General features: G+C 53.4%; 2 protein-coding genes across 13 annotated transcripts in view; one reads left to right on the forward strand and one right to left on the reverse strand.

Annotated features, from left to right (window-relative positions):
• PLPP7 (phospholipid phosphatase 7 (inactive)) overlaps nt 1-20,313 on the reverse strand; it is a 33,375-nt gene extending 13,062 nt beyond the window's left edge. For 2 of the 11 annotated variants that reach the window (XM_065695339.1, XM_065695338.1), the window contains exons 1-3: nt 19,976-20,313; nt 8,724-8,816; nt 8,021-8,166 (exon numbers count right to left, since the gene is read on the reverse strand). The gene's annotated coding sequence lies outside the window, so the exon portion shown is untranslated. Of the gene's footprint in view, nt 1-2,936; nt 4,165-5,056; nt 5,425-5,463; nt 8,167-8,723; nt 8,817-19,975 lie in introns of those variants that run through there. The other 9 variants (XR_010616109.1, XR_010616110.1, XR_010616106.1 and 6 more) reach the window with 9 other exon arrangements.
• FAM78A (family with sequence similarity 78 member A) lies at nt 5,464-18,513 on the forward strand. Of its 2 annotated transcripts, XM_065695343.1 has the most exons (3): nt 6,223-6,414; nt 10,809-10,935; nt 14,100-18,513. In XM_065695343.1, the coding sequence occupies exon 3, from the start codon at nt 14,248-14,250 to the stop codon at nt 14,626-14,628; it is 381 nt and encodes a 126-aa protein (XP_065551415.1). In that variant the 5' UTR covers nt 6,223-6,414; nt 10,809-10,935; nt 14,100-14,247; the 3' UTR covers nt 14,629-18,513. The 2 variants fall into 2 exon arrangements, with proteins under 2 accessions (XP_065551414.1, XP_065551415.1); XM_065695342.1 differs by lacking the exon at nt 10,809-10,935 and having other exon boundaries at nt 5,464-6,414.
• Nucleotides 20,314-22,235: the final 1,922 nt, after the last annotated feature.

Below are 22,235 nucleotides of genomic sequence, written 5' to 3' on the forward strand. Positions count from 1 at the left end.
AGTGCCAGGGAAAAAGGTTAAACAGCCAATAGATTGGAAGAAGAGGAGGGAAAAGCGTTGTGCCAAAGGTTGGTTGCTTCTGGCCTGGTCTATTTAAATCTTCCAATTGCTTATTCCCCTGGGCTGCAAGGGAAACTGGGAAATGTAGTTCTTGTAGGCACGGCAATTCACATTTCTGCATCAGGGAGAAGGAGCTGGAGGAGATCACAGCATCCCCCCTCCCCATGGCAGCTAGCACTGCTCCGGTCATGGGCTGTGCAGCCTGGCTGTGCAAGCTCCAAGGCTGGGTGTTGATTCGGGGCTTCCCCACAAGGGATTCTACCTGGGTATCTTCTTGATTTATCTGTTCTGCAACATCTCCCCCCCCGCAAGGGCTCCCTAAACACCACCTTCCTCTCCCTGTATGGATACCTTTCAAGCACCATGAGCTCTGTCCTCCCTCTCCGCTCAGGGTGCACCCCTGCAGCATCTCCCATCACTCACCCCGTTCCTGGACCAAGGAGAAGCATCACCTGCCTCCTGATTAAAGGAGACACGGCACCGCAAATGAATTCCCATCCTCCTGCCCCCAGCGCTGAGCGTGGCCTCAATACCGCACGCTTGTGCCGTGTCATCCAGCATCGCACGTCCCAGGCTGAAAGCGGGTGACAGGCAGGTTACCTTCCCTGGGCAAGGAGCTGTCACGGCTCCACACAACCCACACGCCTGAGAAACACGATTATTCCTATGCACATAGGCTGGAAATCCCCCGTGGGCAGAGGAGTGGAGAAGATGAGTATTGCACCGAGGAGCTGAACAGGCGCATCTCTCGGTGACAGTGACGTTTGCCTACACAAACACCCAGTTGCGGAGGTCAGTATTTGTACAGGTAAGCCAGGGAATCAGGCACCCAGGTGTCTTTAACAGTCTTGTCCAAAATGCGACAGGGAGCTGAGGTGCTAAATGAGAGGCCCCTCTTGGCTTTCTAAGGTAGTAAGAAAAAGTTTGCACTTTCTTTGCACTTTCAATCCATAGCTCTTAAAACCCTCTGTGAGAATTATGCATCCGGCCCTTGCCCTTCTGACTGACAGACTGACCAGAGGCGAGGGCAACGCTTGGCCAAACAAGTGCCAGAGGTCCTGAGGAGCTCCTGGGTTTGCTCATATTTCCCTTTTTCAAGGGAAAATCACGTCAATTCATCTCTGAATCACACCCTCTAGGAAGTTACCCCTCATCTGTGATGGTGATTCCAGCTGGAGGAAGAGCTGCCCCCCGCACCCCGGCAGCCTATAAACCACAATGCCCTTCAGCTCGGGTACCTCTTGGCACTGTCACATCCCTGACACCCACCAGCTCCTGTCTGGTCACTGTCTGCTCAGCAGCATTCTCTCACTATCAGGGCAGTCAGCACCCTGTCCCTATCTGCCTGCCCTCATCCCGCTACCCAGCTCCGAGGCATGTGGTAGATCTCAGCCCACCTGCCAGGAGCCCAGGAGATAACCAGCATCACTGCTTTAGCTTGGCTCCAGCCATCACCTCCCTGCTGGATGGGTGCCCTGCTTCTCCAGCTCCATGCAGGGCTGCTGCTGTGTGGGGCGCTTTGCAAACATCACAGGCACAGAAAGCCTACAGAAAGAGGGAGAATCATCCCTCCCTCTGTCCAGTCCAGTGCCCAGGATGCTGAGCTATTACTGAGCGTGTCACAGGGTAAAAAATACCTTGAAAGCCCAGGGAGTTAATTTAATCTGGTGCCTGTCTCTTCTGCTGACGCTGTTATAAGGGAATTTCCCTGCCTTACACATAGAGCTGCCCCAGCCTCCCTGTGAGAGCCCAGCATCACAACCCAGCACGAGTCCCCAGCAGGAAGCGGATGGAGGAGGAAGGGTCGCATGGGATGGATGCAGCACCAGCAAACCCCTGTCAAAAGGGCAGTGGGAAAGGAAAGCAATTTGGGCTCTCCTGCAGCAGGGTGGGCTGTCAGCACCGGATCCAGCCAGGGAAACCGAGCTTGGGAGGGAAACCTCCCCAGTCCCTGCACTGGGACCATGATGAGCACCATCCTGCTGCGCTGCTCACAACACAACCACAAACCCCAGGGTTTATAAATATCCCTGCTAAGCTTGTAGACAGGCTTCCTGCTCCAGCAGGGCTATTCCAGGCCTGACACCCGATCCACACGGATCACCTGGGAGAATGCCCGGACAGACAAATCCGCATGGATAAATCCGGTGTGCTCCATGCACCCAGCTCGCTCAGCCTCACTGTGCTCCTACCTCCCTGTCACCCTGCCGTGCCCTGCGCTGCAGTCCCGGCATGCCCACCACAGTTCCCCATGGATGGCTGCAGATGGGGTGGGATGGGAGGGCCAGCAACATCCCCTTTCTCAGTGATTCACCGGCAGTGTTGGTGCATCCCAGCCTCCAGCAGTGCCCGGCCAAGAAGCAGAGCTTGCAGCCAAAGTGCTTGCAAGCAAACCCGCGGTGTTCCTGGGTGGGATTGTTCTGGGGGTGAAAAAGAGAGAGCTTGGCCAAAGTGAAATGTGATATTCTGCAGTGTGTATGGCACAGGCAGCAGATCCAGCCAGGCCCATCGGCGCAGCACAGCGTAGCCTCCAGCGGGCTGCTTGTATGTGTTGCTGATCAGATGGTGAAGAGCAGACCCTGCCTTTCCATAAACCAGGAAAACACGCTGGAAGGACATGGGGGCACAGTGCTGGGGGTAATAATGGCAGGAATGGAGCACAGCCATGCTGGAATGGGACATGAGCAGGTTCATCAAACGAGGAGCAGAAGGAAACACAACACAGCATCACCAGACCCTCCTAATTCGTGCTTATCTCCAACCGTTCCATCAGTGAACACCATGCTCTCGGGCACAGGAGTGGTTCAGCGCAGGGCTCATCACTCCCAGCAGCGTGATGGGGACGGGCACGACCAAAACCCAGAGAAAACTCCGCCTGAAGTGAAAAAGCTGATTTAATTAGAATGAGAGAATGCAATTTCCTCATTGACCAGAACACCAGAGACGGCCAAGTTGAAGCAAAACCTGGCTGAAGCTTCATGAGACTGGAGGCGCTGAAGACGCAGTTTCACCAGATTCATGATGCTCTGAGAAAGTGTGAGAAGCTTGTTTGAAAAGTGTGAAAGAGTCTTGGAAATGTCAAAGGATTTCAACACCTTCTGGAGGCTGCTGAAGCAACTGGATATTGCACTTGGAGATGCTCCTTCCATTCTTTCTTGTACTACGTGATGGTAAGCTGCTTGTAACTTGAGTGTGTTCTTGGCTCTTGTAGCTGTGGCAGGGCTAGTGACTGTAATTGTGCACTTCATTGGGAAGTTTGAAGTAAGTACTTGGCCAAACCTTTGAGAAATGCACAGAAGAAAAGCAATAGATGGGGAGTTTTGCACCCGCTGCGGTGGAAGGGAACAAATCTGCCTCCCCTCATCCCGGGGCATTCGCTTGTCAGGATCATCCAGTAGCTCCGGTCTCTCCTTCCCACCGGAGGGCAGACAGCAAGTGCACAGTGCTGGAGAATGCCAGGCACAGCGCGAGCTCATCGAGCCTGTTGAGAGCACAGGGTGGGAAGGACTAATACCGGTATCTAAAGGGGCCTACAAGAAAGCTGGAGAGGGGCTTTGGACAAGGGCCTGTAGGGACAGGCCAAGGGGAATGGCTTGAACCTGCCAGAGGGGAGACTGAGATGAGCTCTTAGACAGAAGCTCTTCCCTGTGAGGGTGCTGAGGCGCTGGCACAGGGTGCCCAGAGAAGCTGTGGCTGCCCCATCCCTGGCAGTGCTCAAGGCCAGGTTGGACACAGGGGCTTGGAGCAAGCTGCTCCAGTGGAAGGGGTCCCTGCCCGCGGCAGGGGTTGGAGCTGGATGAGCTTTAAGCTCCCTTCCGACCCAAACCATTCCTTGTTCTATGTCTCTATGAATAAAACACATTTACTCCACTCTGCTCTGCTGTACCACACTGCAGGCATCACTGGCAAAGGGGTTTTTACCTCTTGGTTCCCTAGGTTTCCTATGTAGAAACACGTCACAAAGGACACAATAATAATGACAAACACGCACCCGGAGTTCTGCATCCCCCCTCAATGCACAGCAGCTCCCACTGAAGAGCTGGACACGCACACCCCTCTCCGGGTGCTCAGCTCTTGCCGTCGGGATGCTCAGCAGTGTTACCCCTGAAATTATCCATTACAGAAGTTTACAACTTTGCCACAGGCCGCTGCTGCCTTGGGTGGCTCCTAAGTCTCTATTCCAGCTACTCCTCAGTCCCTTTGCTGCTATGGAGAGCTCTGCCTTTCTGACAGCTTGAAACCCAGCCCATCAACCCAGGGCTATAGGTTTTGCACAGAAGACGACCACCCCTTTCCCAAATCTGCCACCCAAGCACCACCTGGGAGAGGGACCTCTTAAGCTGAAAACCCAAGAGCAAATACACTGGGGAAAAGAAAAGGGAAGGGAAGGGGTGCGGAGACATGTCTAACCAAAACTACATTACCCACAATCCACGGAGCTGTGGGAGGAAATGCTGCTTTTTGCAAGGGAGGTTTAGCTTCAACAGCTGCAGTTTAAAAGCGAAATACAGGGGGAGGGATGGGACTGGGCGAAGGAGGGAGGACGGGCGGGCAGGGAGCGGAGCGGGCTCGGGGCCGCTGTCATGCGGCGGTCCCAGCCCGGGCGGCCGGCGGGGAGCGCCGGGGGGCTCGGAGCAGCATCGGGCGAGTTTCGGCAAAGTTTGACCCCGTTGCCTTTCTGATCCTGCGGCTGCGACCGGAGCGGGAGCCCTCCCCGACCCCCCCCCCCCCCCCCCGCCTTAGCTCCACCGGCGAGGCTGAGCATGGGGCCGGCGCTGTCCCCGTATGCATGAATGTATTGCGAGAGAGGAAGCTCGCTGCAGCCAGGAGGCGGAGGCACCGATCCTGCTCCTCTCACCTCCCCGGGCATCTAGCAAAGAGGCGAAGGGAGGAAAAAAAGAGCGAGAGAAGGAGCCTCCCCCCTACACCCCCCCCCCCACCCCCCCCTCCGCCCGCCGCACCGCGCCTCCGCGCAGCGCAGGGAGCGCGGAGCGCGGAGCCCGGTGCGGAGCGCGGCGGCCGGGGCTCGGCGCTGCTCCCGCCGCCGCGGGATGCTGTGACCGCCCCGCGGGGCCCACGCGTGTGTGCGGGGCAGCCCATGAGCCCCGCAGGCTGAGCCGCAGCCCGCTCGCCCGGCAGCAGCAGCGGGAGGAGGAGGAGGAGGAGGAGGAGGAGGAAGGTCGGACACCCCTGCGGAGAGACGCTCGCCGAGGAGGAGGAGGAGGAGGAAGGGGAGCCGCGGGGCCGGCGCCCCCCGGGCCGGTGCGTGGCAGCGGGATGTCACGGGCGGCGATTCCGCGGTGCTGAGCGCGGCCCCGCTGCGGGAGCGGGACCCCCGGTCAGTGCGTGCGGCTCCGGCTATTTCTAAGGAAAGAGCATTATAATTAATAATAATAATAATAATAATAATAATAATAATAATAATAATAACCCCCAAAGCATCGCTGGCGGAGGAGCCGCCGACCACCGGAGCTTTGGCTACTTCGTGCGTTTTCCACCCGTCGTTTCTTTCGGGTTTATTATTGTGATTTTTTTGTGCGAAAGGAAGTTCTGAACAACTGCAAGTCAGGAAGTGGAAATCCACACCGGTTGTGACAAGCCGGGGCTAAAAACTATTTCATTATTTATATAGATGTGTCTATCAACATTCTGCTTTTCATCCAAAGAATAAAGGGAAATGCCGGCTAGTTCTATGTTTGACGGCGAATGACAGACCGCATCTGAGGAAAGGAAGGACTAAATATATCAGCTAAGAGCACCACCGTTATTTATTGAACTCAAGAGCCCTTTTTTCTTTAACCCAAAGACTGTTTGAGTGATATATTTAATGGGTCATTAAAAGGGGAAAACAGTTTTAAAGGCCCTTTTTGCTTCTGAAGTGCAGCTAGCCTCAAAAATAGCAGTACTTGTAAGATAGCTACTCGAATTAAGGCTTTACGTGATGAATTCTCTATCCTATGGATATCGGTTTTGAGATTACAAACCAAGAAGATCTGTAATTGATCTAGCACCAGATAATTTCAATGCCTAATATTCCCCAGGATTGCTGGAGTACCCTAGGAGCTGCGTCGGACTGTACTCGGGGTATGCCATGGGCTGTATTCAGAGTATTAGCTGCAAATCCAAAGTTTTCCGGGAAAGTATTTCAGTGATTGAAGTCAAAGCCTCCATCGATCCCATTCCCACCAGCATCGACGAGTCCTCCAGCGTGGTCCTGCGCTACCGGACCCCTCACTTCCGAGCCTCTGCACAAGTGTTGGTGCCCCCTATTCCCAAGAAGGAGACCTGGATCGTGGGCTGGATCCAGGCTTGCAGCCACATGGAATTTTACAATCACTACGGGGAGCAGGGAATGTAAGTATTTCCACGAGCACGTGCGGGTGCGTTTGCCTTGTGGGAAGGGCCAGGGCCTGGGGGGGAAATACTGGATTAAGCTGAAAATTCTGATGCAGTTGGTTTGATTTTAAACCCCAGCTCTTCTGAAACTTAACAGGACTTTATCCTATGTTTAAAATACAGGAGAGCTTGTCCCTGCCCTTTAAAAGGAGTGGGTGTTCTTCCCGTCTAATGGAAATGTGCCCAAGCCATAACCAAAACCCACTTGTTCTGATAGGAACCCAAAAGCAATCCTGCGTTTCCCAACAGCTTTTGAGCAGCACTGGAGCTCCTGGAAGCCCAGATCAGCCCTGGTACCACAGGCAGCCCTGTTTTGATACGTGTTTTACACAAGGGGTCCCCCTGACTGCCAGCTCCTCTCGTCTGCATCCCTGCCCATCCCTCCCAGGGTAAATCTGCTCCTTGAGAAGCCGCAGGGAAACCCAAGGGCTGACACTTGTGGCACATTGCTGGCCCCAACGGGCACTACTGCTGCTGCAGTGGGCCACCACTGGGGGCTCGGTGGCCCAACAGCTTTGGGAACACATTTGACATCAGGGGATGGATCCTGCTTGCCTTGCCTATGGCAGCAGGCACCCTATAGGGACAGAACAAGATGGATTTAACCCACTGAGAGTTAAACCCTTTGCAGGGTGAAGAATTCACATTACCCTCTGTTTGGGTAATGTAAGAGGGGAAAGATATATATATATATATAAGATAGGGGGAAGTGAGGGGCTGTTTGGCACAGGAAAACCACCCTGTTACTGGTCAGACAGTAAGAATAAGACAGGAACGAGTCAAATGAAAATGTCACCTCCCCACTGAGAAAAGTCATCTCCTCCCCAGTGCTCCGCCAGTTTGAGCACCAAACGCTGGTGCAGGATTTGGCTCGTAGTTACAGCAGCAACAGCACCTGATGTCCAGATGCCTGCACAGCCCAGCAGTTCTGCAGTGCACGGTGCTGGCAGCACTGGGTGCAGCAGAGATCTGTCTGTCCAGCCATGGGGATGAGCCTGACCGCAGAGCCCGGGGCTGGCAGATGGTTTGGGGGCTGGAGGTGCTGGTGCTGCCCAGTCTAAGGGGCAAGGGAGGAAGAACGGGAAGGTCAGATCCTAAGGAACTCTCCCATCTGCTCATCTGAGTGCCCGGTGTCAGGGGGATGCTGGCTCAGCCCGTCAAGGGTCATTCTGTGTGGCTTAAAAGATGGTCAATGAGGAGGGCTGAGGGAACACGGGGTAGGGCTGCAGAACAGGATAGACTGACTTAGTGCGGTGCCTCCCTGCCATCAACCTGAACATCTGCACGCACATCCTGGCCCTTCCTCCCTCCCTCCTGCCTGTAAGCTCAGATAAGGACACGGGTTCAGCATCCCAGACATAAAGTGCATACGTGTTGTAAGATGTGGACCAAAGCAAAGAGCAAGTGAGGAGCAGCCGTGACAGCGTCCCCCACCTTTTGTCCCCATGTCCCCTCTCTGCTCAAGCATAAAGCGCCTTGAGAAGCAAACTGGCGCCTGGCAGACACCACCAGTGAGGCTCAGCGAGGGAGCAGACCAGCTTAGCTTGATTTTAAAAGTACTTACAGCAGGCCCGAAATCTGTAGGCTTTTTGGCTCCGACACCATCTTTAGCAAGGACAATTTGTTGCTCAGATGTTCCCAATTCCAGGCCTATGGGATTTGCATGTGTAATTCTCAGGCTCATTTAGAAATCCTGTCTTCAGCGACCAGCTGCGAAGGAAAACAGAGAAGTCCACTCTATATAAATACAGCTCACATCCACTGAAACAAGGAGGACTGGGCAGAGAGCTGTTCTGCCCGCGCTGCTGTGTCCTTCTATTTCCCTGCGCCTGAGTTTGCCTGTTTGGAATGAGGGTTTAGTACAGTCTTCCCTTGCTGGAATGCTTTGAGACCAAGGAAAAGTTGGATCTACAGGCTGAGTGCTGGAAACAGGTAGTCAGAATTGAACACTGCTGCTGTGTCAGGGAGTTATTAGCTAGGAAATCATGGAAACAAGGATTTTTCCCTGGGAGGTTCATTGATGTTTAACTGATACAGAGAAAGGAGTTACCCAACACAAGCAGGAATTGGCCTGCTCCTCCACTCTCTTTCTATAGACCTGTCACCATCTGAAAGCTATAAATAAAGGTGTTTGGGAGGAAAGGCTTCTTTCAATGCCATTGACACATGCTCTTGGAAGACCTTTACAGAGAGAGGGACAGGACACAAACCTATCTGAAAGATGGGCAAAGCCTTTAGCTGCTGTAACTCAATGTAATCTCACTGACCTCCACAGAGCTGCATTGATTTATGCCGGCAGAGTATTTGTCCCAACTTTCCATGATGGAGAGAGGCTGCTGCAACACACATATCTTTGATCACTGTGGGGACAGGCAAACAGAGAAACACCAAATCATCAAAACCCATTTGTAGCATCAGTGCTTACAGCAGGCTTTGGGTTGTCACTTCCATGCTCCAAAGTTGTTAGCTGTGTATAAGCTGGCCATTATGTTGAGGACAGAAACAGCTGAGAAATACCGGAGCAGATGGAGCGGTGCCTATATAGGGATGTTAGTTACAGAGGGGATAATTCAGACACGTTTAAAGTGTCACTGGCCATTTGGGGCTAAACGCGGTGGTTTTAGGTGTAAAGGAAAACAATTAAAGCTTAGATGACACGTGAACGCTGGCATTATTTTACATGTAAGTCAATAGGTGCTGCTGGGAATGTGAAAACCTCCAGCATGAGGATGTGGAAGTGCTCTCTGACCCCACTTCCCTGCAGAACTGGGGCAATCTCCTGGCTGCTGTTGCTGCTCCCTCGAGCAGGGTTTTACCCTGCTCCTTAGGGAAGGATGCTGCTGTGCAGTGGGAAGCATCAGGATGAGGCCTGTGTGGGAGCAGCTGGATGGGGTCCCCACTGGGATCTCTCCCCCGGGTGCTGGTTCCCCATCATGCAGCACTTGGTGGGACCCGTGTTAGTGGCTGGGTGATGCCAGAACAGCATTATCCAGCCTCGTTTCTTCATCTCCATGGAGATGTGCAAGAAGCGGTGCAGATGGAGATATGCAAAACAGGGAGGGAAATAAACTGGAGTTTGCATAAGATCAGCCCAGAATCTGGAGAAGTTTCAGGTGGATATTTCTCCCTGATGGGGCAGCTTGCAGCATTACATCATCGCTTTACCTACCCGGCATCTCTCTTGTGACATTAAATCTTCTATGCCCTGCAGCAGAGGCACAATGAACTCGAGAAATCAACTTGTCAAGAGAATAAACCCCCAGTCCTCGGAAGGGAAAACACAATCAAAACCGGATTCACCACGGGGGAAAAATAAGGTTATCCTTTCCCTGGGAAGCAAAGGGAGGTCAGTTCATGGTGGGAATTTACCCTTGGGGGATTTGGAGGAAAAGGCTTTGCTGCCTTTACCTGCGCTGTATGCAGACAGTTTAACACAGGCAAATAGGCTGTCCAGCCTGATCTGAGCCTGCCCAGCTAAAGCAGCAGCAATCTGTCCCTTTCCCTTAACGCCAGCCTTCTCCTGGTGTTACTCCCTGAACCAGCACGCAGCAAACATCACTGCCGGTTCACCAGCAGGAACACGCAGCTGGAGGATGGGGGGGAAGAGGGACCACAGCAGCGTGACTCCGACAACAGGGGAACAACATCTTGAATTTCCTTCCTGTTCTTTGCTGTAACCGAGGCTTGAATCTCTCGATGTGCTGAAGCAGGCGAGACAGGCGCTGGAAAGGGCAATTTAGAATCAAGCAGTTCCGACTGTCAGGTTCTCTTTCTTTCAGCACAGGCGCAGGGGAGAGAGGGAGGGCGGCAGGAGCAGGGATGTGAAATACTCGAGACCGCTTTTCACTGCACCCACACGCACTGCACCGGTGCCTGCACCGAGCACAGTCTGCATCCGAGATGGGCTGCTCCTGCCTAGGGAGCTGGTGTGGGTGAAGGGTGTGGGAAAGCACAAAGTTATGCAAGTCCGTCTGGCCTGTGACTAATTAGGAGCTGGCTTTAAGGAGCCGGTGCTGGTAGTGCCTGATGCCTGTCGTAAAAGGTTAACTGAATGTCCCCGTGTCGCTGCGGGATGCACAGGGCTGGAGGCTGCTCTGCTTGCATTTGCTGTCACTGCGCAGGCCACTGCAGTGATGGCTCCGGTTTGTGCTGTGGGGCTTGGGGTAAGCTGGGGGCTCCATTTCATGTGATGGAATAGGAAGAAGTGTATCTGAATGAGGACTAGGAGGCTAAAACCTACATAAAGCTGCTTGGCTGTCAGCAGCAGGGCTAAGGTTGTGCCACAAGAAGTAGCTCAAAGTTCCTTCTGATAGGAAAAAGCCATTTGTTAATAGGGGTTTGTTCGCATCCAGTCTCTGGTGGTGCCCATCCTGACTGTGAAGGTTTCAGAAGTGGCAGGAACAAGCCCATCAGCATTACAAGCCGGAACCTACTGATTTTGGAGCCGATCAGCCACGGTGCATCCACGAAACCAGATAGGTTGGTTTCTTTTCATGCCTCTTCCCTGCTATTGTCAGCAAAGTGTCTACTGGGCACTTTCTGGTCTTTTCTTGGCTCGACACCACCACAGAAAGATGCTGATGCAGCCAAAGATCATTCCACAGCGTTCTGCCCAAAATCATCCAAAAAGCCAGTTGTTGGCATATTGTTTAACACGGACACGCTATGCAAGCAAAGGCTACCAACCTGGCCAGCGTGCAGGCTTTGCTGTAGCAGCAGGCGAGGGCCAACCACGACCAGCAGCAACCATCTGGTTTCACTCCAGTCATGGGATCATCATAAGGCCGCGGTTTTCTTCTCATGGCTAAGCTGTGCAGACAGAGCCTCATGGTTTTGAAACCCCAGGGTTAACCACACTCTAGTTAAGCACAGGGTGCTCCATGAGGAAACACAGCCCAGTTTCTTCTTCCCCATTCCTGCCAATGCCTTTTCCTAAGCAGGATGAGTTTCTGAGCCTGAGTGCAGCTGTGCTGCTCACTGACATGCTTGCTTTTGCACTGCGCTTCTGCAGGCTCTGAGGGCAGCATCCTGCCTTCAGCAACCTCCCCATGCCCTGGCAAAGATCCACTTCTTGCTCTCATTTAAACCCTGGACAAATCCTGACAAGGTCCTGCAGCACCCTGCTCTAGTGGAAGGTGTCCCAGTCCATGGCAGGGGGTTGGAACTGGATGAGCTTTAAGGTCCCTTCCAATCCAATCCAGTCTGGGGTTCTCTACTGGTCTGGGTATCTGATATGTGTAGGGACATCAGGTCTTAGTTGCCCTGCAGTTTCAGAGCATCCTCTACGTGATTCTCTTGCCATTCACCCACCAGCCTCTTGCAGCATCTCAGGTCGCAGTTTGGCACTGTGGTACCCACAGAGATGCTGCAGCTGCACCTTAGCACCATGCCTGTCCGGGTGAACCTCTGGGAAATCATCACATCTCATCCCCAGGTGACAGCCAAGCTGGGTCCTGGCCACTGAATGGAAAGTAATCCTAACCCATCTGCTGAAAGGGAGAGAAAGAGCCCCCAGATGGTGTTCCAGAGCCGGGCTGTGCGGTGGGGAGGAGGTGGGGGCTGAGACACGACCTCTGCTCATCTGCCTGCTGAAGGCTGCTCTCATCCTGCATCCCCAGGGCTTTTCGCTGAAGAGCATGGGGGATGGCGAGCGAGGATGACTCTGGTTTAGAGAGCAGAGCGCATCAACGTCTCTGCAGCGATGGGGGTCCTGGCAGGGCTGCTCAGGGATCTCCTTTTGGCTGCCTTCACTACAGATTTTCTTCCAGGGAAAGGACTCCCTCTGCCTGCTGGCCATGGGCTCGGGAGGGGAGGATTTGCTGCTGCAGCTGCGGTGCCAGAGCTGACAGCAGCCCCTAAATCTGTGCGGAAATGTCGCGCTTGCATAACCCTGGTCCTGCTGCTCGGAGCATCCCTGCATCCCTACTGCACAGCCTGTGTCCTGCCTTGCCCTTAACCTCCCAGGCCACATCCGACCTGCAAACCAGCCACCTCCTGCACAGGGCAGCCCTTTGCCCAATGCCTGCCGTGGCACAGGGGGGATTTTTGACTAGGACCCCCCCTGCTCGGGTGAAAAGAGAAACGAGATCTTTAAATCCCCCGCAGTATCCTCCTGCTCCAGCCAGGCATTTACAGCCAACTGCTGAACGATCCAATGGCTCCAAACACGGAGGCACTTCACGGTCATTAACTAATTACGAGAACAGCCTTGTGAGACTGGCACATTAGCCCTGGCCGGAGCAGAGGAGCAGCTCATCCAGCGCTGGGTTGGAGCTGGCTGGGTCCCACATGAGCCCCCCGCCTGCTTGCGCCCACTTCAGCCCCTGCTTCAGCCAAAGGGCTATTTTAAGCTGCCGCAATGGGCTTAATAAAGGCTTGGACAGCCTCTCTGCCGAGCCTGAGCACATGTCCTCGGTCTCCCTCCCAAGATAAACTATGTCCCATTATGTAGGGGGCCACAGGGCTTGGGGGGGGCCTGGGATACAGCCTCATATCCCGGCCCCATGGTGGGTTAAGGCTGGGAGCTGCTGCCACACAGCCCCTTCTACCGCTTCAGCATCTCTGGATGCTGGGAGGGCTGATCCGTAAGCAAGGAGGAGAAGTACCTCAAAGCCATGTCTACCAGCCTGCGTTATAAAAGAGTGTCCTTAAAATACCTGGCACATGCTCTGTGGTTATGCCATCACTCTGCATGTACCTAACCCTTTGTCTGAGGCATTTACAGCAGTTTGCTTCTATTGGCAAATCTCATCTTAATTAAATCGGAAGTTAACACAGAAACCCAACCCCAGCAGTGCGCTGCAAGGTGACAGAGGCAGTTTTCACTCCCTTGCTTGCTCCAAAGCCCGACCTTTCCGCCTGCTCCCAGCGACCGGCTCAGGCAGTTTTACAGGCTGGCTGACCTCAGTTTCTCTGATTACTGTAATAGCATCCCCAGCCCGGAGCCTGGGGTGCAGCCTTTGAACTGGGTCTTTCCTACGGCTGGAGAAGGATGGGTTACAGGGGCAGCGCCAGGCAGACAGCGGGGAGAGACAGCGGCTTATCCATGGACTGAAAGGGAAGAACAGAGCAGGGCAGTGAGAAGCGTTATGGTCCAGTTGAGTCCTACTTCAATCACTTGGGCCTTTTGCCACCCCACCCCAGGGCCAGCTCTGAGCCTGCCTGCTCTCCTCCTGACACCGGAGATACTGTGCTGTTGAGAGAAGGCAATTCAGCCCCGAGCCCTGCTCTCACTGGTGAATACAGTGCTAGGGTGAGTCCTTGTGCTCAGCCAGCCAAGGACCTGCAAGGAGATACCTGCAACACTGCGTTATCTCCATCACTGGAGCACTTACCCTTTGCAGCCTTAAACAGACACAGTTTGAGCCACTCCGGGCTACCATCAGTCCCTGCAAGGTATCCCTGCTTGACGCTTGCTCCTCAGTGGTGTTTAACAGCAGGACAGGCTTCCATGATCAGTCCTGGAAACGTGCAGGCGGTTTTAATGGCAGGGATGGGGCCTTTTCAGCAGGATGGTGTGAAAGGCACAAATGCCAGTAAAAGCTGAAGGGGGGGATGCATTCACAACCCCTTCCTTGAGGCCTGGCATGTTCCTAATCCAATTAATTAATGCATTATCCATAATTTGCTGTTGATTACGGCAGGTCAAGTTGGGAGCTTCCGGATCTACTGGACGGTAAAATCCAGGCCATCAGCGACTCAGATGGAGTGAACTATCCCTGGTACGGGAACACGACAGAAACCTGCACCATCGTGGGTCCCACCAAGAAGGAGTCCAAGTTCAACATCAGCATGAACGACAACTTCTACCCGAGCGTGACGTGGGCAGTGCCCGTCAGCGAGAGCAACGTGGCCAAACTCACAAGCATTCACCGGGATCAAAGCTTCACCACGTGGCTGGTCGCAACCAACACGGCTACCAACGAGATGGTGACCTTGCAGACTATCAAATGGCGCATGAGGCTGGGCATCGAGGTGAACCCCAGCAGACCCTTGGGGCAGCGTGCCAAGCTGCAGGAGCCCTCTGCTCAAGAGCAGCCCCAGGTCCTTAGCAAGAATGAGCCAATACCACCCAGTGCCCTTGTCAAACCCAATGCCAATGATGCTCAGGTACTCATGTGGAGGCCAAAGGATGGGCAGCCGCTTGTGGTGATACCTCCCAAACATCGGTAATACAAACCTGGCGTCCCGGCACCAAAAGGGAGAAAAAAGAGAAACGAACCAACAAACCCGAAAAGCAAAACAATCACGTAGGTATTAGAACACACACGTAGAATCTGAGCAAAATCAAGAATGCACTTTTTCTTCATTCAACAAATGCAACCATTCTACCTTCTCCCATTGGGACGGATTTCACTGTGCTAAAGCTAAAGAGGAGACCTTTGACCGGGGTCTGTCTCATCACTGGATTCCTAAGGGAAGAAACTAACACTGATGTCTACCCCTAGAGCTGGTTTTTTTTCTTCCCTACTTTAGTTACTGTTTGAACTCCAGTCTCATTAGCTTGTCCAGACTGCCCCGAACAACAAGGACATTTTATTTGGGATTTTAAGAGGGTTTTTTTTTTCTTTTCCTTTTATTTTTTTTTCCATTTTGGTTGAGAACAAAACAAGTTCCTGGAGCAAAAAGGTGATTATTTAAGATAGGGATTATGGTTCTCTTTATTTAAGCTATCAGGTTCTGAGTTGCAAATCCAAGTCATGCGGCCTTATGTAGACTTTGCTTTGCATTGCCAAACTTTTGCCTTAAAGCTACGTCTGAAAAACAACGAACCAACACCACCACCACCAGGCAGAATGTCCTTTTTCTACAGAGTTTCTGGGAGAAAGTTTTGGAGCAAGGACTGGATCCGTCAGTGCGTCGCGGGCTGATGGATGGGAAAGGAAAAGGGCCTGAAGTTGGGAGAAGCACGATAAAACGAGAATCTTCCTGGGTTCACAACCTGGATCAAGGGAGCGCGGAAATAATCTCAGTTTCAAAGCAATGCAAATACCAAACCTGCTGTAGGATGTCTCTCGAGTGGGAGCTACCGGGCCATGTCCCTGCTTCACAGAAGAGGTAGCAAGAAGCTTGCACTGCTTACGCTTGGTGGTCTCAGTCTCCTGTTAGCATAATCATAAGGGACAAGCTCACAGCTGGAGTTGTGGCCCTGGGAGGTAACATACACCAAGAGGGGTTGATGTCCCACTGGGTTTGGCTTTAAGACACACAGATGTTTGCCAGCTATAGCCCGCAATCCGCCAGCTTGGGGTGCAAGAGCCAATGGCTCGTGCGCTGGCTGTTGGTGGGTGAAGCTGTTGCCCAGTTTTCCCATGAAATCCAACTGACAGCGCTGTAAGAAGAGCAGGATATAAAAAGGATCCTTCTGAAGTAATTGGAGATGCATGGGTGTAAGCGAGGGCAGATCTTATCTACCAAGTCTACCCAGCAATATCCATAATTCAGGAGCAGCCACATCTGAAAATAACAGGCACCCATTCCAAGCAGAAGCTAGGAAAAACTCTTCTTCCCATGACAACAAATCACACTGGGGTTAGAGAATCTTCCAAATGACCGCACGATCTACGCACCCATCAGGAATGGGGTACGGACAGGACCATGGTACTGTACCTGCCTGGTTACTGCACAAACATCTATGTAGCAAAGGGTAACGCGTGAGAAGGCGCAAGCAGGGCAGCACTGAGTCTGGGTCTAGATCCTCCAGTAAGGAAGGTGCATTGGAGAAGGAGGTGGAACCTGTAGGTTTCAATAAGGCTTCAGAGGTTACCAGAGGCACTTCTGCAGAGGAAGGTGGCGTGGAGGAGCCATTGGAACGGGAAGGGCATGGTTTGCAGGCAGAGGAAGTCCTGCAGCAGGGGTGGCATCTGGAGGACAGGGCACAGGACGGAAGCGGAGGCTCTGCTCTCTTGCTCCGGCACACAGCCTGAGGCAGAGCACTTCCCCTTCCCTCTGCAGCTCCTGCCCCTAGAAGACATCTCTTTCTCTAACTAACAATTTGCCTCGAGAGCAAGGACTGAAGAGAGCTCAGTGTGCCAGAGACAAGCCTGGCCCTGCTGAGCTGGTCTGAACAGGTCTCACAACCACACACACGCTGCTCTAAAGGCTCTCCCCTCGGAGAGGCACCGATTCGCTGCTATTGCCATCCTCATCTCCCACACAGGACATTACCAGCAAGTTCTCCTTCCCACTTCTCCAAAGCCACGTCATCGACTTGGCACCAGGTTCAACATCACCTGCCTGGGGAAAGCAGGTCGAGAAGACAGATCCCCCCGCCATGACAATCTCAAACCAGCAAACAAGGATCCTGGGTCCCTGCAACCACTGTACCCCCGTTTCCCGGGAAGACCGCTCTCCTCCACGCGCTGGTGTTGAGAGATGCTCGGTCATGGAGCTGCTCTCTGCATCGGGCAGATCCCAGAGGTAGGAAGTCCAGCGTTACAAGCAGCTTGCAGACAAGTGGACTGGATCAAACCCAAATCCATGAGCCAAAGTTAGCCTAAATCTAGGCTTTGGGACTATACAGGATGAAGCTAGGGAGACTTTGACTTGCACGGTCACTCTGTATTAAACTCCATTTTCTTACACAGATTCAAATACTAACTATAGCTCTACTGGCACAGCCCCCTGGGACTTGTATTTTCTCCTAGGCAATACATGCAGAAGAGGACAAAATGTGAGCTGTGGGTGAAGAGCTGATAATGCTTGCTCGCATCTCGGCTACCGCTTGGATGCAGTCCCATTGGGATGAGCAGAAAGGGGTATTTATGCCTGGTACTCACTTTGTCTCCGGGTGCTGAGTACTTACAGTTCTCACTGATGTCAGCACGGGTCGAAGAAATCGGACCCAGTTGTCTTAATAAGCTGCACGAAGGAATTCCAAGGAAAGATTTCTTCTCAGTCACCAAAAACCACATTCAGGGAACACCTACGTCCTTTTCCACTTAGCTCTGTGTCGGACTTAGTCTCCCAGTGCATTAAATCTCGTTCCTCCTACTTCCCCCTACCTGGTAGACTGGATGCATCCATGCAATTTGATAGTAACCTCCTGGCTAACGCGTTCCGTTGCACTGAACAGACCCAGCTAAGCAGTAAATATGAAATTCAAAGTTCACGTTGGGGTCGGCTTTGCATGGACTTCTCCCTTCCCAAAGAATGCCTTTATCCCGTGCCTCGGTTGAAACGTGCCCCTCCACCTCCATCACCAGACATGGCGTAGAAAAGCGATGCTGCCTCTTTTGAGATTTCATGCGTTGTGATTAAAAGTGATGTTTTTCCAATGCTGCTTCATTACAGACCTGTCTGGGACAGATCGAATGGCTGGAAGTTGCGGGTGCTATAAACATCGCTATTGCTATGGCTGGTTAACGGTCATGTGGTTAGAATGGGGATTGAGAGGGTCCCAATGGGGACTTCAATGTCTGGGGACCTGGGGCATCCTGCTCTGAGTACGGTGGTAAATAAGAGGTAAATAAAGCTCCTTCTCTGGCAGCTTCTTGCAGAACCAGGAATGCACAAAGGATACACGGGTAAGGCGATGGGGCACCACCATGGGATACTGATGTGCGTGAGCTTGTCTCTGCCTCACCTCTCCCGTCAGTGATGCTCAGCTCTTTATAGCCTGACCATCCCAGTCAGAATCCTGTGGTGGTCCAGGGTGGAAGCAGCAGGGTGAGCCCTGGCCAAGACCCTCCCCTGCACCCTCCCCTTAGCCCCACAGCGTCATGGGCCATACGGTTCTCCTTTCCTACCCTTAACGCTGAGATGAGCGTGGCAAGAGCAGGGCAGCCCCTTGGAGAGTCAATAGAGAAGTGAAGCAATGTTTGGGGGGGTATAGACCTGTTGAGCCGGCGCAGCAGTGAGCAAGGCTGGGTCCAGCGGCAGGGGGTAAGGCGAGGGCTGCCCGAGCCCCGGCGCCTGGCGCAGCAATAAGAATCGTCCTTGGTCTTGCAGAGATACTGTGAAAACAACCCCAAGATGTACCGAGTCTGGACACTTACAGAAATGTAAAACCAACGAAACCCTGCTTTTATAACAGAGAAATAAAGTGAAGTTTTCAGACGCGTCTGCCTGGAGTCGTTTGGGTGGAAGCTGTTCTCGAACCAGCAGCTCCACCACCTCTGCACGCACGTTTCAAGGCAGCAATAAACACCCCATTTACCACGGGCGCCTCTTCGGCTGTTAGACCGCATCGGGACCAGGTTTCTGGTGCAAACCAACAGCAGACGCCCTGGGTTTGTCATCCCCGGGCTGCTGCACCGGGACGGAGCCGCGCTGGTGGCGCGGCAGCAGCTGAGCTGTCACAGTTGGGTTTCCTGATGCTTACTTAGCAAAAGCACGGTCAGATGTTGAGCTGTAAATAGCACATCTGGAGAGAGGCAGCCCCTCAGCCAGGCATGGGGACCCCAGGTAGCAGAGAGCAGCTCTGCCCCTTCCAACCCGGGCAAAGGAGAGGTTAAAATGTGCCACACAACACAACTGGGTTTGAAATACCGCTCTGTATTCATTCCATCGTTCATTGCCCCCCACAGTGTTCACATTCAGGTTTTATTTGCTTTGCAGTAAAGGAAACTGCTGGAATTCTTTTTGGAGAGCACAGCTCCGGTACTGACCTGTTAATCCACAGGGCCCAATCCTGGCACTTTCCAGGTCCATGCTCCAGCTCCCCCTGCCATGACCAACCCCTCCAAGGGCTCCTGCTCACACACCAAAGGAAGACCCAAGTTTCTTGTCCTTTCAGTAGCTTTGCTGCTCTCTGATGAGCAGCATCAAGGCTTCTCCAAAGAGCAGCGGGGCAAAGACTGGCTCTATCTGCTGCATCCGCTTCCACCCAGTACACTGGAACCCTCCTGCCAGGTCAGACTGGAGGACGCACACCATGCTCAGGGCTTTCCTGTGGAGCACCCCCAATGAGGTGCACCTTGCACCCATGCCCCCCCTTCACTGCCTTCTCCTCATGTCCTGCCTGGAGCCTGCTACAAGCCTATTGTGCCCCTTCAAGGCTGCAGCCAACCTTTGCAGTGGGGAGAGCCGGTGCCACCATGCACAGCACCGAGGTGCGTGCCCGCATCAAACAGAGCCACACGGCCCATCTGGGGAGTTCCGTCAGTGACACAAAGCCAAGGGCAGGAGGGGAGCGGGAGGAAAGGCACATACAGGAGGTCACGGCTTGAGGGAGGGAATGTGCGGGGATGGAGCCCGAGGAGAGGACAGGTTCCGGGATCCCTTCGCCGAGTGGAAACTCTCCCGCTCATCTGCTGGCAGCAGGTTAAATTTAGATGTCCTAGTTCTGGAGGGAGGGCTGGGGAGAGGACAGCAGCCAACCCTCAGCTGTTTGGGGTGACCCTGACAAAGCCGGGAGCACCCACTCACTTACTGCGTGCACAGGGACACTGAGAAGGACGAGGATACGGGGAGGACCTTGGCTGCTGTGCTGGAGCCCCGTTCTGGTGCTCCAAGCACCCCCAACGCCAACCCTTCCTTGCAGTGCATTTGCGAGCAGGGGCTACAAAACAAACTTTACCTTTTGCCGCTTGCGGCTCCGTGATTTTCTAACCTGGGTTTTAAGCAGAGGCAGCAATTCCATCAGTGGAGGGAACCGGCCTCACCATCCCGCTCTGAGCGCTCTGCAGGGACTTCCCTCTGCTGATGTAAATCAGGTTTTGTTTCCTCTTTCTTCTGTCTCACGTCTCCTTAAGCTGCTCACGTGCAGCAGCTGCAAGCACTCATTCTGCTCCTTCGCATGTTTTCAAGTGTTAAAGCCAAATATTTTTAGCAAGGCACTGGAGAGCCTTGAGGCATCTATTGAAAAAAATAGAGTAAAAATACCGTGTCATGTGTTCCATGCACGCAATTATAACACAGCTCATTAATCTGCACCGAGGTACCCAAGGCTGCCTTTAGTAACACCTTTGTAAGTCAGTGTAAACTGGAGACAGAGTCCTGCCAAAAAGCCCAGACACAGGAGAGCAGCACTGGAGAGTCAGGTCTGAGCCTGCCATGGTTCATAACTGTGGGGTTGTCCCCTATTTCCCTCTCCATACAGAGCAATAGCTTATTTCGCCGTTGAAGCATCACTTAAGCACAATGCACCTGAAGCTCCTGGTGCCTGCAGGGCAGCGCTGCAGAGGAGTCTCTATGTACTATATGTGTATACTATACTACATACCCCCTATACTATAGGGAGCACTGACCCAGGAATGGCTGCAAAAGAAGGGGGGGGGCAAGGGGTCCTGTCCCTGCCACTGCTGGAAGGGGATGTGGTGATGAGGCAGGACCCCAGCCCAGGGCCGCAGCATCACCCGTGGCTGCGCGCTCCCAGGAGCGGTGCCCCCACACCTCATCTTATCTCATGGTCGGGAACAGGATGAGTTCAGACACGGGCGCTGGCAGCACAGAGTGTGCCCGTGTGTGATAAGGGCACGGAGGAGAAGTCCTGACTGCAGCAGGAGCCAGAGACACGGGGAAGGAGCTTTGTGATCACAAATGAGGTGGGGATGGTGGGAGGCAGGGGACACGGGGAGTGTAACCTCACTGAGCATAACTGCAGGGTCCTCATGCAGCCGGGACAGAAATCCACAGTCCATGCAGGAGTGAGTTGAAAATGATACTCGCACGTCCAAGCTCATCCCTCTGTGAGGAATGGTCTTCACTTGATGGCTGCATCACCCTGGGGTCTCGCTGCTGTGAGAGGGAGAACAGTGCTGGTCTCACTGCTGACCAAGGGCTGCTCATCCCCATTGAGCCCCTGGGCCTCAGCACGACATTTATCTGGGAACAAACACTCCCTCGGCACCAGCAGACACGCTCATGCAGGATTATTTTTCCTTGGAAGCGATGCTGGAAGCAATGCACAAGGGCAGGACACATGAAAACTAAGAAGGGATAAATAAAATGTCACTTCAGCCTCTGGGCTTGCTGCAGCAAGGACACAGATGGGCTGACGGGGGAAAGGGAGGCAGCTCCACATGGATTGCTGGCGAGGGGTGGGAGAAGTAATGCCACCAGCCTCCTTCACCTTTCCACCCTGCTCCCAGCAGCTGGATCAAGGGCCAGGAACATTCAGCAGCACTTTTCCAACCTCCCCCATCTCTCACAGGGATCCTCCTCATGCCCAAGACTCACCACAATGACACCAGCACACCCCAGCAGCTCGCTGCTGAGCCTGATAAGCCTGTCCCGAGCAGGATGGTCACGTCAAACGCATCTGGTTTCTCCCATAGAGCATCATCAGGGGGTTCATCAGTGCAGGTTGGCTCTGCCCCGGCAGCGAGGTGGCCACACGGGATATAACCTGGCAGCATGAGATGAACTCCAACCCTGCAATCCCTCCTTGTCTTTATGGCATTTCCTCAGTTGCCTCTCCACACCATGGCGCTGTGACAAGGAAGAGCCAAAGAAACAATGGCCTGCTCTCCCAGGAGATGGATCTGGACTGAGGGGTATCGCTGAGACCACTGGCACTCTGCAAGACCTCTATATTCTGGAATACCAAGCATTACACAGTAAACCTCTTTAAAAGATCAAATAATTCTCATTTCTTTTTGTGCCTGACACAGCCACGTTTTGCCCCTTTTACAGAAAGATTTTGAGGAGCTTTCCTCCCTTCTCAAGAAGCAGAAATCCCTGTCCTGGTCTCTCCATGGGTTTGGGGAGATCCTCTCTACACCTCAGGCTCTCTTCTGCCCACTGAGCCTTTAACATCATCATTAGTGCTCTGCCATAGCACTCGGCTTCCTGCTGCCTCCAGGCCACGGCATGGTCTCAAGGGAGGGAAAAACGTG

This window comes from Lathamus discolor, chromosome 15, assembly GCF_037157495.1.
Source record: "Lathamus discolor isolate bLatDis1 chromosome 15, bLatDis1.hap1, whole genome shotgun sequence".
Lineage (NCBI taxonomy): Eukaryota > Metazoa > Chordata > Aves > Psittaciformes > Psittacidae > Lathamus > Lathamus discolor.

Coding starts and splice junctions, on each gene's coding strand:
- FAM78A (XM_065695342.1), top strand. CDS start 6,152: ATGGGCTGTATTCAGAGTATTAGCTGCAAATCCAAAGTTTTCCGGGAA. Junction 6,415..14,099: donor CACTACGGGGAGCAGGGAAT/GTAAGTATTTCC, acceptor TGATTACGGCAG/GTCAAGTTGGGAGCTTCCGG.